Source organism: Protopterus annectens, chromosome 4.part0 (genome assembly GCF_019279795.1).
Source record: "Protopterus annectens isolate FY-2018-M chromosome 4.part0, PAN1.0, whole genome shotgun sequence".
Classification (NCBI taxonomy): domain Eukaryota; kingdom Metazoa; phylum Chordata; order Ceratodontiformes; family Protopteridae; genus Protopterus; species Protopterus annectens.
The window spans coordinates 459,194,190-459,210,114 of record NC_056733.1 but is presented as its reverse complement, the minus strand read 5'-3'; the positions used below and the strand labels follow the sequence as shown (position 1 = coordinate 459,210,114).

At 37.3% G+C, this 15,925-nt stretch overlaps 1 protein-coding gene across 1 annotated transcript in view; it reads left to right on the top strand.

Annotated features, from left to right (window-relative positions):
• Window positions 1-15,925, top strand: part of SCARF2 (scavenger receptor class F member 2) — a 1,458,836-nt gene that overhangs the window by 829,925 nt on the left and 612,986 nt on the right. The window contains exon 6 of the mRNA XM_044068378.1: window positions 8,483-8,611. Coding sequence (XP_043924313.1) covers window positions 8,483-8,611 — 129 coding nt within the window. The remainder of the gene's footprint in view (window positions 1-8,482; window positions 8,612-15,925) is intronic.

Here is a 15,925-nt window from a genome sequence, read left to right as displayed (position 1 = left end):
ATGTCATACACATCGGAGTACATTTATTGATGTAGTTTATTTATTTTATTCAATAAAATGCTCTTGCATTTTAGAAATTAACTCAAAAAGCTCTAGTGCATTCATCATTTTTTTTATAAAGCTACTGGCTTTGCTACAAGTTTTTTTGTTCAGAATGTCAAAGTGACTAAATCCTTTTTATTGGTTAAACCTGTCATTTAAGAAGTTTTTTTTTCAGAATTGAAAATGTACGCTGTCTGGCAAAATCTAGTACTGTCTGTGTGAGGAGAAACTACATTTTGAGGGGGTGGAAGCTATGTTCTGGAATTTGGTGCACAATTAAAAAAAATGCAGGCTACATCCTTGCTTGTAATTTACCAAGGGTCTATGTAGTGTGTAAAAGCAGCATTGCTTCAGAGATTCTGTTTCACTAGTGGATTTTGAATGTACATCCAAGAGCTTTCCTGTCTGAAAAGAAGTTTCTGAGGAACATCTTAAGAGAGTAAACTACTGTCAGCCGTCTTGGATGAAACCTTCTGCTCTGCTAATTATGAAATGCGGCCGTCTTGGATGAAACCTTCTGCTCTGCTAATTATGAAATGACATTAATGTGACTTAAACATGATGCTTGTATCTTGAACTAGGAAAAACAGAAACATAACAGAAAAGGGGAAGGTAGTGAGTAAGCGAAAATTGTGATGCAATAAAAATGGTAGGAAGACATGGCTACTTAGATACACATCCAGAGGTCATAATACATTTCTGACATTATGCGATATATACCTTGAAGTAAGGATTTTGCCATTTTAATGCTCTTTTGCATGGCTGAAATGATTATTTTAAAACGTAATTAAAATTAAAAAAAGACTGTATACCTTTATAATGTAGAAACACTTCAGGAGTCATCCATTTTTTAGGTGGCATAAATTAATAACATACACAGTGCTGCACCTTCACTGCAGTAGTTATCATTTTTCAGAAAGAGAAAGGAGACACCTTTTTCACTAAAATCAGTTGTTTAGCTTTCTTCTTTCCTTTCAAGTTGGTAAAAAACTCTGCTGTACAAGACTTTGGACACTAGTTTTTTCAACAGAAGTCATGTCTCCCTAATAAAGAAGTACAGTGTCACAAAACACACCTGAGTGATTGGCTAAGAATTGTCAGGTGCTTTAATCAACTACCAGTAAAATAAACATTCATAATATTTAGTTAACTGATAGTAAGACGGTTATTTATCTAATAACTGCAAACAAAGACCTGAATGCAGTGAAGTGCAGATGCATTGTAAATATACTGTTAAACATCTGATCTTATGAAGTCTTTCCCCTTTAAGGCAGGCATTCAAACAGAAACAAAGTTGATAACTAATTTGTCCCTTATAACAATTACAAAACAGCAGCTTTTGATGTTTTCTGAAAATGTTTCATTATTAAAAATCCATGACCTTTGCGATTTTAAAAGGCTGTCTCATGCTTCATCCCCTTATGGTAATCTGACTTCCAAAGGTCATCCCTTTCCTTTTTCATTGCTGTTGCATGTTGTGCAATCTATTTATATACTTTTCCCACTTACCACTCTAGGAGACCCCTATGGAAACCCGGTCCTTTAACCATAATAGTCTTCCCTAATACAGGACTGGCTAACTTGAATATGTAATTTCCAAATGTCTCTGTAGCCAGCTTGGTAGAAATGGGCATCCTAAAATAATGTAGTAATTGTCTCATGGTCTCAAACAACCAGTTAATCAGTGGCGGCTGGTGACTTCAAATCAAAGGGGGGCTGCAGGAGACAGGTGAATGGGTCGGGTCAATGGGAAAGGGTGTAACCAACTAGAAAGGGGAGGAGCTATGCGCAAAACCATAAAAACTGTAACTTTAATTAAAAATGCTGCCCTGGGTACCAAACCATCATTATGAGAGTCTAATCAAGACAAAATGAAGTGTAGAAGAAAAAAAAAATATTTCAATGCATTGACTGCATGACAACTTACTTAATATCTACATGGAAACAAAAAGGTTGTGAGGCATGAAAAAATAAATTACTTTTTAAATACATTACTGGAATGCCAGTCAAAATCAAGTATAAGAAAAACAAGCAGCACTCAACTCAAACCACTTCTCCTTGCACTGCAGTTCTAATTATAATTTATATTCAGCTTTATTAAAGTACCATGTAACATGCTGAAAGTAGCAATCTCTGTGGTACCCCCACTTGTAAAAATGTTTCTTATCCAAAAAGACCTGCTGCCTGACAACTACTTGTTTCATGGGGAAAACATGATCAAAGTAAAGAATGAAAAATAAATAAGAAACAAGCTCAAGATACATTGCTTAAAGGATTACTGTACAGGTAATGGACCACACAGGATAGATTGGCATTCTGTTTGGTTTACAGGTAAAGCCTGCAAAGATGACGGCAAGTCTCCAACAAAAGTAATGAGCTTCTTAAAATAATGTAATCCTGTCCTTTATTACAAATACTGTCATATGCATTTCAATACCCAAGGCTTATACATTATCTAGTTATGTAAGTATTCTCTGCATGGCAACAACAGAAAGGTTTTCAATGTTGGCAATTCTTTAACAGTATGCTTTTTAAAGCTTACTTGCATCTTACAATCTCAGACAAGCTTACCTGATGGTCATTAAACCATTGCTACTTAAACACAAAGCAGCAGGCACTTTCTGAGTAATAATAAGCATAAATCAACAGTATAAAAATATGACAGAAACCAGAACATTTAGCAAAATCAAGGACAGAATAAAAGTAGCACTTGTGTCTACCTTGGATGGGGGAATACTCTGCACATTTACACTGCATAACTGTTCCTTGCCTTGCTTGGACACATCTAGAGTCACTACATGGGGGAGTGGGGTGCAACAAGTATGTCACAATTTGAAATGTCTCTGGCTGACTGTGATGGCCCTGACACATTTGTCATACCTCTCAACCTCAGAACAAGAAATATGGACAGAGCCATACATAAAAGTGGGACAAAGGCCCAAAAATAAGGACAATTTATAAATATTGCTCTTATAAACTTAGAAAGATAATAGAATAGTAGGTTTTGGATTGGTATGAATTTTCTGAAAGGTACGAAATCTGAAACTCAAATGTCTGTCATTATTTTTTTAACTTCAGTATTTAATGATTTGCCACTAATTTGCCAAAAAAACAAATTTTATGAAAAATGGACCAAAAATGTGATGCAAAAATATAAAATAGCCACACAATACAGCTGGGAACCTGTCAAAGAAGGAACACTTTTTTATTATTAGTACTGCTAACTTGAGCAACTGACAAAATAAAAAAATCTACATGCATTTCTGAAATAAAAGTAATCTATAATCACAGTAGTAGTAGTGATCACACCAACAGCACTACTAGATAGGGGCCAAGGGTACTAGCTGCTAGTACAAGGGTCTAGGGAACTACTAAAGGGGTGATGAATACTGCACAACGTGGCTGGGATAATATATGCCTTCGGGCAGATAGCCCAGTACCAACCTATGAACCTATAACCTATGAACCTATAACTCTGATTATTACAGTTATTTCTTAATTGTAAGCCCTTGGAGGCAAACATATAACTTACAAACAAAATTGTGAAGAACACACACAATGCATTTCACACACATACCACTCATCACACACATATATCTTCTTATGCTGAGGCACTTAAAAGAAACCTTCCCATACTTCAATGACCTCCTAAGCCATCTAATGGCAACACCTTTCCTCAGCAATTATTAAAGCATGCATCGAAAGCAACACCAAACACTGCACATAAGCCTGCAGCAAATTGCCCCCAAAGAATGAAGCCCAAAAATCAAGCACACACTTTACCTAATACTTTTGTCCTTGAGAATTCCATTGTATGACACACAGATGCCCCACTCATGTGGTTAGAAAATGAGAAGGTAACTGTATTTGCCTATCTGGAGCCAGGATCCACAACGCCATGCACTCACTTACGTCACTGCACCCTATGTATCAGCATGATTCTATAATAGTCCATATGGGTGTATATGACCTGAGATGTACCTCACTGGACTATATGAAAAAAGACATACTGTATCTCTCTGAATGTTTGTGAAAGACAGACACGAGCCTTGCATTGTGCACTGTATGTGCACCAAAATGATTGATTTTAATAATTGGCTTAGTGTCTGGTATAATTCCGGGGGGGGGGGGGTCAAATATCGGTCAGTATGGGAAGGCATACTTAACAGACCACATTGCTTTGCCAGGGATGGTCTGCATTTCCCCTCAAGGGTTTCAGATATTGGCTAAAACTTTATCCATCTCCTTAGAGCTTTTTTAGGCAATGTCATAATAGCAAAACTATCAACATGGCAAAAAAGACTCAAAGCAACCTTAAGCTGTTACTGCTCAATGCCAGAAACCTAAACAAAAAAACTCCACACCCTACAATCCCACCTCACTATGGAGAGTGTAGAGATCTGTGCCATTACCAAAACCTGTTTTTAAGTCTTAGAAAGTACTCCAGCAGTGCAAGGTTACAGTACCTTTCAAACATTTAGACCAACAACAGCACAGACAGGGATGAAAGGTCATGGTGTCTCTGTTTACATTAGCAACAAATATACCTCCAGGTTAGTCAAACAAAATTATGCCATAGATTTCATTCACATGCAGGTAACCTTAGATAAGCTCCCTGGCCATATCCTAGCTAGCTATACGTCACTATCTATGCCCCAAGAGTCTCACAACCAACTCTTTGCTATACTTATTAGAGGCACTCTGCATCCAAACAAATAACCTATTCATGGGTGACTTTAACTATCCTTCTGTAGACTGTGTAACATGCAGTGCCTCAAATTTACAGGCACAATGCTTCCTGGACTTCATTAACACAAACATCCAAGACCAGATAGTGCACACTCTAACCACAGGATCAAATATATTGTATCTAGTACTCACTAATGTGGGAAAGTGTCACCCCCACACCCGACTTGTCACATTGGATCATAAAGCTGTCTATTTTGAAATAAATATCAACTCAGAAAATCCAAATAAACCTGTAATAGTTAGGAACTCTTTTAAGGCAAACTGCATTCTATTAAGCAACGGTTTGTTAAAATTCAAGGCTCCACCTAACCCAGAGACCACAGCTACCTGTACAGAATTATTTACAGATACCCTGCATAAATATGTAAATGGCTGCATGAAGGCTGCCATAGCTACCAGAAGTAATACCAAAACAAACACCAAAAACAAAGCCGCTAGTGAAATTCTCACTTCAACAGGGTAAATAACAAAAAAAAAAAAAAAAAAGTCATGGCCAAAGTTAGAAACAGCAACTTCCATAAAGAAAAGTGTTCTCTGATTTCAACTAAACAAGAAATTAAGATGACTATTTATGTATTTATTTATTTATTTGACATTTGTTGACCAGGTTAGTCTGACTGAGCCAAAGCCCTTTTTCAGCAGAGGCCCATGGAGAAAAGCTCCACAATTACAAAGATTAAGTACAAAGACATATTTTAAAACAGGTATAAAAACAAGCCGTTACATTAAAATTAAAAGTGAGGTAACATAATATGTAGTATCTGATTAACAAGGTCTAACAAGGCCAACTACAAGATCAGGATAGCCTGTCAGGCTAAGGAAAATCACTAGGTCTTCCTCATTTATGTCTGGATATTTAAGATAACATACAGCAGTGTGCTGAACTGGTGGTTAATGTCACCGAACAGGGAGAATAGCGAATCTACTGACTGATGAATTAAACTCAAACTTCACCTGCCACTCCCCTCCCCCGGCTACCCCCTGTGAAATCCCTACTAGCATAATCTCCCCAACTATTAACAAGGATCAGGTTCTGGCATCACTTACTAAAGCAAAAACACTGCCTCAGTGGGCCCTGACAATATCCCTGGTTGCCCCCTGAATAGCCTCAAAAAAGTTTATGTACCAAGTGAATGGAGAACCACAATGGTCATACCTCTTCATAAGGGTGGGCCATAAACCAACCCTGAGAACTACAGACTCATCAGTCTGACAAGTATAATATGCAAAGCCATGGAACAAATTTATCTTGGAAAGGATTAGCAAGGACAATGGCAACCTACATACACTCGACTCATCCCAGTTTGGCTTTGTTAAGGGAAGGTCATGCCTACTTACCATGGCTGATTTCCTTGTGAAGGTCACCAAGGCAATCGACAGCGCATATGACATACCTTGACCTGGCTAAGTATTAGATACAATACCCACTCAGATATTGGTGACAAAATGTCTGGACTAGCCAAAAATCCCTACGTAACTCACTGGATTGCTGGCCGGATTAATGATAGGACTCAAGAAGTTAGGACTGGTAAGATCACCTCCAACAAGAGACCAATTATCAGCGAAGTACCTCAGGGCTCCTTGCTAGGCCCACTCCTATTTGGCATCTATTTCTTGGAAGCCAAAGGTAATGTCAAAGGCCTTTGGCACACAAAGTTCATAAATGACTATAAACTGGACGCTGTCATATGTTCCCCCATGACACAAACATCTTGCAAGAGACTCTAGCAAAGACAAATGATTGGTGCCAAAGCCACAGTTTAGAACTCAAATGCTAGGAACTGCATCATAATTCCTTTTGGAAAATTGCCCACCCAAGTTAATTATTTCATTGATAAAACACCCCTAGGAGTCGATCTAGTAGTTAGGGATCTGAGAACATATCTAGACAGTAATCTAGCATTCGACCAACATGTAGCAAAGATAGTAAGAACATTTTTATTTATTTTTTATTTATTTTATTTTACATTTGTTGACCAGGCTAGTCCAGCTGGATATATGTCCATTTTCAGCAGAGGCCCGGGGAGAAAAGCTACTCAAAAACACAGTAAAATTTATATAAAATGACAGTTTTTACATATGCAGGTACAATACATATTTAACCAATTCTTTACATGTCAGTTTTTACAGATGTGGGTACATTAAATATATAAGCAATTATTTTCACTTCAATACATTTCTGCTTACAGAATCATATTACTTACCATATTTGGTTAGTTATAGGAAGATATTGATAAAGACATTTGATTAATATATAAAAGCACATTTTCTTTATGGTTATCAGAAAGCAACTAGTATATACAGATGAAGTGACAAGTGTCTTGTGATAAATGAGAGTAATTAGTCTGGGTTCACACAAGGACATAACCAATGGGATTTATGGTAGAGTTTCAGTTTGTTTTTAAATAGTGTTGTTGATTAAAGGGAAGTCAGGTCACTGGGGAGTGAGTTCCAGGTTTTGCCCACGGTATTAGAGAACAAAGAGTCACCAGCCATATTGTTGGTTTTACCTATTTGTACTAATATTTTATTAGATGAGCATAGGGTCTTAAGGTTATTGTAGGGGGTGATAAGGTTGGTAAGAATTGGCATATTAGTAGGCTGATACAGGATCTTGTGGGCAACTTTTAATTGGTTAAATAGTAGTAAATTTTGCAAAATCTTTCTATTATTGCCCAACTTCTAGGTAAGGCAGTACTTGCTTATGTATAACTTATAGGTTATTGGTGCCCATGTCCAAGGAAGTTATATTACCACTCTACTCAGCCATTATTAGACCCATCATGGAGTCTAATGCCCCCTTTGGCATGTACCTAACCAGACACTTGCAACAGTTGGAGTGGCCACAAAGGTTCCTCACCAGGAGAATCCAGGGTATGAATACCCTGTCCAATATTGATTGCCTAAGGGCCCTGTCTCTGTAATCATTATTCTGCTGGGTCCTGCGAGGTAATCCATGGCCTGTTTTATAAGTCATCCTTAGATCCAGCCCTGGTGGAGCTTTTGCACATCTGCAAAACAAGCAGCACCAGAAACATTAGATCCAAAGATTTGAACTTTACTTGTGAGTTAAACAGAACATGCTGGAGGGGCAAATATGTGTAGAAGAGTTCATCCCTGACCCTATTCAAATAAAATCTTGACCATTGGATGGGAAATTGCAAATTCACCCTTGGTCTGGCCCCATTGTCTCTGATGGACAGAGGTCATCAATAAGTATAATGTTTTGCTACCTCCTTACTAACAAACTCCCCCTCCTAATAGATACCTACGATACTTGGAGATAGAAGTGTTTTGGGGCGTACAGCCAGGCTTATAAAGACCTAGTAACAACCTATGAATCTATTATGTAAGCATGCTGTGTGTTAAGATGAATGGAAAGTGGGAAAGGATGAAGCATTTATTTTTACACTAACTGATTTGAGAAATTCACTGCTGTTTTTGTATAAAGCATTGCAAAATGCTTTCAAATTCTGTGTTAAATTTATTTCACTGATTATTATATTTCACATCTGATGCTCGTGCTCACAAATCATGCATAGTACAATCCTGCTCAGCCCTGCAGAATTTTAATGTGACACCTCACTCTCACTTGAGAATTATGGACAAACAGGGCAAGCAACTTATAACAATTTCACCCATAGCAAGTTTAAAATAATTTTCCCTGAAATGTTTTGTTATCTTTTTCTAGATGTGAAACAAAATGTCCAAATGGAACCTATGGAGAGAACTGTGGATTTGTGTGCAATGACTGTATTAATGGTGAATGCCACTTTACAACAGGAGAATGTCAGTGCAGCCCTGGCTTTTATGGTTTATCGTAAGTAGTTTTTCCTTGTATGTGAAACGTAATGAGGTTTGAATTGCTGTACACAACATGCTTAATTAAGCTGGCATATACAGCATTTAATAATGTGTTGCATTTTTGTACATGTTTGTGGTGTGAAAAGCTGTAAGTTATAACATTCATCTGTGGGTTTTCTACCATCCTATAACATAACTGTATGATTTGAAATTTGGGTAAATCCATGACTGTCCACGTTGGAGCTCTTTCCTCTGATTATGAAACAGAGCAGACATTTGTTTAACTTATTTTATCTTGATTTTTAATAGGAGTATTTCTCATGCTTTAATTATAGGGTGGCATATCACTGTCAAGGAATATATTTTAGCATGCTATCAAAGACCTGTACACAAGGGCCAGGACCCAAGACATCAAAGAGTCTGTGTGTTTTCCATATGGTTGGTTTCATAAGTCGCCAAAGAATTAACAGCGGACTTAAATAATTCAGTAATAATACATGTCCTTATTACTTGTTGAAGTTTCCTTTGTAGACTGAAAAGACATTAAATAACAATAGTTTCCCTCTTTCACCTAGAGATAAATGTTTAACTAATAAAAAAATTGGAAGCGGTATGCATGAAACATATCATGCAGAATAAACCTGAACAAAAGACATGTCCTGAGTAACTACCAGGTATGTCCTGAAACAGCCAGCAGATGATGGACTAAAGATTTAAATTCATTCAACTGTCATTGCAGCTATAATTTTTCAAGATGGGAATGTACTTTCCATATATCTCTTGAATACACTCTAGATGAGCTTACCTATACTTCATTGACAACTCTTACATTTTTGATAATTTCATCAAAAAATGAATGTCATAGTTCATTTAGCTATATTGTGTTGCATTGTGTGAACCACCAATGTACTTTCCTGGATTTCTTTTTTCTCCAATGAAGTATGACTATGGAGTTGATGTATATAATTTAGAGGGTTGCTGGGTGGCATGTTCCCATCCCAGCACGCACCATTATTTTGTTGTTTTCTTAATGTCTTTTAAGTTACACTTTGTAAAATTTAAATTTTAGAAAGCTGTTTACCCTATGGATCATAGCTAAACCCTCTAGTTGAGGAGAATGTAAGAGATTGTAACATAAGTGATTAATCTAATATCACAGGCCATTTTTGTTGGGTACTTGGTAGGGTATACTTTCTGCAGTCATTTTTTTTTCTATAAGATCACAAATTTAGGGGTATCCATGCAACCATCCAAAACATAGCAAAATATAGTCTGCCAGTGACAGAAGTGAGTGCCCCCCCCATCAGTCAGCTACTCACCTTTATCCAATACTGCATATGAGTTTACTGCCAGATAATGGGAAGCAGTTCCTCCTCACACACTGACTACTGAGATAAGTGAGGATCCAGATGTCATCCCAAGGTCATTGTCTAGAAAATAGTCTATGAGATGGACAAAGATTACTGTATATGTCCAGTCCTCCTCCTCTCAGCTGTATGACCTCTCTTCCAGAAGCCCTCAAGTTTAAGAGAAAAAGCTTGGAGTGGCCTCAAACTCCTATTTCATCCATCACAGAAATGCTTAGTGGAATTTCTTGAGGAGCCAGTCAGTAAGGATGCTATTAATGGTGCCTGGAGAAATCCTGATTCTCTACCCTCTTTGGCTGCCAAGAAGGCAGATTTCCTTTTCAGTACTCTTCATGTACCCCACCTCCCATAACTTTTGGATACCATTAGCCTATACTTACTACTCCAGAGAGATTTACCATTCCAAATAAAATCACTAATGGTTTTCTGACATTTTTTGACAAAAGGGGAATAGACTACACATGGGAGATGGTTCAGGACATACAAAACGTTGGGGTGAATAATCTTTTTTACTGCTTGGTTCTTACTCATAAATATTAGTTTCAAAGTTTTGAAGTGAGTTAATTTTGTTGGGACATTCCCTAGAGTAGGATGGGTGTTTACTTTCTCCATTTTAGTCATACTATTATCTATGTTAATTGGAATGGATTGACAATTGTGAGCTTCTCTGCTGTGGCACTTAGGGGAAAATATCAGATTTGGTTAGGATAATTTTTAGCCTTGTAAATGTTGGCAATTCCTATAGATTTGTAATTAAAAAAATCTTTCTGGGCCTTTGGATCACTTAAGCATATTATACAATCATTGGCAAACCTCGTGGTCAATAGTGCCTTCCACTTTCCTGTCTTAAGATGGTATGAGTCACACTTCTGCTGTATTACAGAAATTACTGTTCTGAATACAAGTGGGGTGCAGCAGACATTCTAAGTGCTGGTGATGACTCAATGGATTTACTAATTTCCTCACTTGTCAAGGGTTTATTTAGTTCCATCACTGCGCCCTCCGACACCTAGGTGTTTTCAAGGCCTCACTTAGAATACACGATGCCCAGTCTATATTATCTGACCAAGTGCATTCAGAATATTCTTTTGTCAACAATCTGTTTTTATCACTTTAATACATACATAATTCCACCCTCCCATATCCGTCAGCACTGTAACTGCCATAGCCTGGTATTGCTCCTTACATCAGTGAGCTAACATTTTCTGAGATGTTAAATCCTTGGCCCATTAATACAGTCATATCCTGTACTGTTTGTCAGCAATCTCCACAGTGTTATTTTTCCTATACTTAGCTATTAATTGTTTTAGCTCTCCCAACAGAGCTTGTCCCCTATCTTTCTGCACTTACACTGCTGCTCAGTGTTTATAATATGTACTTCTAAGTTTTTCCGCCACCTCATTCTATTTCCCCAAAGTTCTTTCTTATATCTAATTAATAAAATCTTTCTTTGGCCTACCTTTTGAAATTACCCCAATCCTTGGCTATCTCTTCCTTGTTACATGGGAATTTACTCCAATAAGTATTAATCCATTGCATGAATATTGTTAAAAAAACATTGGTTCCTGAATAATAATGGATCACATTTCAAACCTTAGCTCTAGGTGACGGCAGACTGTTTTTCAGGTTTAGCTGAACCATGACATGATCCAAAAAGCCGTTAAGAGCTCTCCAGACATCTTGACATCTATCTGTGTCCTACTAGCCAACCACATGTTGAATCTACTTGCACCCCCCCCCCCCCAGCAGGGACTATAAAAGTAACTATTTTCCTCTGTGTGAAGAACTCTCCTGCTGTCCATGAGATCAAATTCATTCATAAGGTTTCCAAGAACGCTAGCTACTTTTGGTAGATGAAGTTGCCAAATTGAAATTCTATCCCACCATGTGTACAGAACATCTAAATCACCCCCTTCCATACACACCAGGATACAACAAGATATATCAAGACCTCAATAAAGCTAAAAGTGTCTAACAAGAGCTGATATCCAAAAATAGTGCAGGTGCATGACCTAAATTAATATGGAACCACAGTTCTCTATAACATCTCATATTTGGCGTTAGTGCCTTTTGTTTATTGTATAGGGTATTACTGTAATCTGGGACAATGCATACACTATGTTATGCCTCTTTAAGATTTTGCCCTAAAGTCCTTGATTTATGTTTTTTCTCATGATCTGTAAATTCAAGACATTTAAATATAAAATGACGAGTATAATTTTTAGTTGTTGGTTTGATGTTCTTGTTAATAGGAGGATTAACAGATTCAAGAGGGAATGTCCCTGTACCTATTTGCAGAGGCCAATAATATGAAGGTTGTTCTGTCAGCCTTAATCTTCTAAATCACCCAACATGGCCTCTAGATTAAGGGAGTACTGCTGAATTCCCTCAACTTAATTTGACTGTTGGGCCACCACTGTGCAGTGTCCCACCACCTAACCGTTCTGTTAGTCTAGGGTCACCTGGATTGCCGTATGTTGTGCAGTGTGGTCTGCCATCATGAATTTAATATGCTGTAAATCCATTGCTGTCACATTCATCATGACCACTATGGATTCCAGTGAAGCACGGATTGCTTTGACCTCTTCCAAGACTTGCATTCCCTCCGTTGTAACAATTATAGGCCAATTAGATTTCAGATCAATGTGCTTTGATGATGTTACACTATAGCTCTGATATATGCCATTAAATTATTCAATCCACTCAGCACTGTCCAGCATTATTATCCATCCATTTTTGTCTGGGTTTTTGCAGGGTTTTGATGCCACAGGTAGTAGAAAATGTTATTTAAAAAATTTAGCGGTGAACACTGCTACAGGTTATTTGTGCTCATGCACTTCCATGCAGTCAACATTTCTGCATATTTTTTCTTATTCTCATTTCTTTGTTCTCTTTCAACACTTAAATATGTATTTTTTATATTGTCTTTTTAATACATCCCACCAATAAGTCCAATTTCCATATTATTCCCTCATGGTCATATGCTCACATCACAACTTTTTTTTTTCTTGTTTTAGAATATTAAAGTCTACTCTCATCCTTTTTATAACTTTTCCTTCTTTTATAACATTTTTGGCATTACCCACCAAAACCCAAATTGCTATATGATTAGCAAATTCTGTAATCTTCACACCTCCTATTATTTCTTTCATGTATTTTGAGTATGAAACATCTTTTTTGTTTTAAATGTTCCACTGTGATAAGCTCAGTTTCTTCTTCCCCAAATATTAAATCCCCATGTGTAATAACTTCCTTCATAACTTTTATGTCTTGCTTTATCTTTCTTTAGGTTACGATTATAGTCCCCTTGACATGCTCACCACAGCAGACTTTTGTTCCTCTTCAAATATATTTTCCTCGGTGTCATATTTGTATATGCATAAATAATGACCAGTCTTACTACTCCTTCTCTTTTCCTTTCTTCACATAGTACCATCGTCCTGGTATAGCCACTATTATGTCCATTATTTTTGTTTCCTCACTTTTTATCATAAATGATATGCCTCAGACTGCTCTGGTGGCCTAGAGAGATAAAGCCCTGACTATAGCCCAGCTGACCCCAGTTCAATGGAATGGATAGTGTGCCAATCCCAGGTGGGATAATGCTTGTTGATAAGCTCCTTAATAGGAGGGGACTTGCCCTCAAACATGAAAACAATGAGCGGGGTGGTCATAAAAAATGCCCCCAGATGGGAGAACAGATGAGCTGGGCTCCTAGGACACCCTTGGGATCTATGACAGGGCCCAGCAGAAAATGGAGTTAAGTTGAGAGGGGGATGGTTGTAGAGTAGCTTGTAGAACTGGAGTATACGTTAGGTACTGGGGGGTGAGACAGTAGCAATGAGGTCAGAGGGGACCAAAAGTAAATAACTGATATGCCTAAGCACAGCTCATTTGCTACTGACCAAAAATACTTTTTTTGCATGCAACTGCAATGTCTTTTTCTTGACTCTTATCTAATGTCCATGTTTTGTTTTTTACACTTTTGCTTTATTATCATCCCTCTGTCATTACTTCTAATACTATTAGCATTTAGTACTGGCACTGAAACATTACAGTTTTCCTTTTTTCATTATTTATGGCAGTGTTTATTTTTATTTTTCATCTTCTCACTCATCCACAATGGATTTTACTTTCTCCTGCCAATTTTCTTCACCTGTTTATGTATCTCTTCTTTTTATTTATCGCTACTTAATATGTCAGACTTATTTTGCATCTATGCTTCCACATTTTTCTGTTGTTTCAATATTTAATATAACATCTTTATCTACCACTGATTCATTCTCTTCTTAATCCTTCCCCCCATCATCTGTGCCTGCAGCATCTTAATCTGTGCTTTATCTAAAATGTGTTTTCTTCTTCTAGCTTTTTTTCCTGTATCAATGTCCAATCCATACAAAAATTACCTAGATCTTAGCATTTCTTACACTTAGGTATACAGTTCCTAGCTGTATATCCTGTTTCTCCATATTGACTAGATCTTTTCTTTATGCATTCCTACACTAAGTGATCTTTTACCCCACAGTAAATGTATGCTTTTGGCTGCCCCCAGTATCTCACAGTACCTGTTTTTCTATTCTTATGAATCACATTTGAAACATGTTTAACCTTGCCTTCACACATATTTAAAGTTACGCAAACCTCTCACACACCTGCCTATATAATTCTTTCATCATAAACATTTTTTAATTCCATGTGCATTATTAGATATGGTTAGAAAAAATAAATTTTCATTTTAGTCTCTTTAATGTTACCTGTCCTAAATTGAACAGTCAGGTTTTTCCCTAGTTGCAGTGCTAAATTCTGAAAAAAGAATTATTTCCATGGGGCAGCCATTTTTGTTTCTTTCTACTTCACACATGAACTTCTCTAACTGAGCAAGAGATGCAATATTTACCTTGTAGAAATCCTCCGCCCCAAATGTATCAGCATCTGATTATATTGCAGTTTAAACTCCAGTGGTAGAATTATACTGTCAAGTACTTTATATCTATCTTTTCATTGGTTTTAATCTTAATTCTTACCACTGGCTGTTTTCTACCAGTCTTTTGTCCTCCTTCTTGTGTTTTCTTGTTTGTTTCATTATTTCTAATCTGGTATCAGTCTTTTTTACTGCTTCTACCAAAGTTAATCGTTTAGCCAATTTCTTGTTGAAAACTTGTTGCCAGTGTGTACCCTTGAGGCTGGTTTCTCCACTAGCTGAACATGCACCAGATAGATAATCTGCCCATTCTTCTCCAATTCCACAGTGGTGCTCTCCTTTTGTCCCTCACCAAACATTTTTTCTTCCATGTCACTCGATTTTGCAGCACTGACGTTTTCTGAATTGTCCCAGTTCATTAAATCTATCAAGACCTCCTTTTTGCATTGTTGTTGTCATGACTTCCTCAAGATCTGCCATCTCAGCATTTCTATATTTTCTTGCTCCATTTCATGATCAACGTGCCTTTGCCAGATTTCCCCTGGTCATTACAAATTCCACCTTGGGTCTCTTCTGAAAAGAGATCGCTAGCCTAATGGGGTTAACAGTGTCAGTGAACAGTAAATAAGGAAAATGGTATAAATAAATGCCCCGCTGTAGTATACTGACTGCATGGCACCCATGGTTAACAGATATCGCCTTTAATGTATTCCTTTCATAAAGTTATCCAAGCAACTCTAATAGCACTGCCTTTATACTTCATTTGTCCAGCATCTCAAATTATACATAATTTAATATACTATTTTTAACTGTATTTATGGGCTTTGCCTCTCAGCAATTGGTCCCCATCAGTGAGCGATCAACCTTTCCCCAATACTACCAGCCACAGCACTCCACATTCCTCTGTCAGGGATGCCTTTCTATCCGTTGGTGGTTTTGGCTCAGGGAGCTCTTTTTTTCACTTCTAGTAACCTGGGAAAGAGAGATGGCAATAGAAATGACATTACCCTAGCCTACTCAGGTTTTTTATGCCCCATTACTA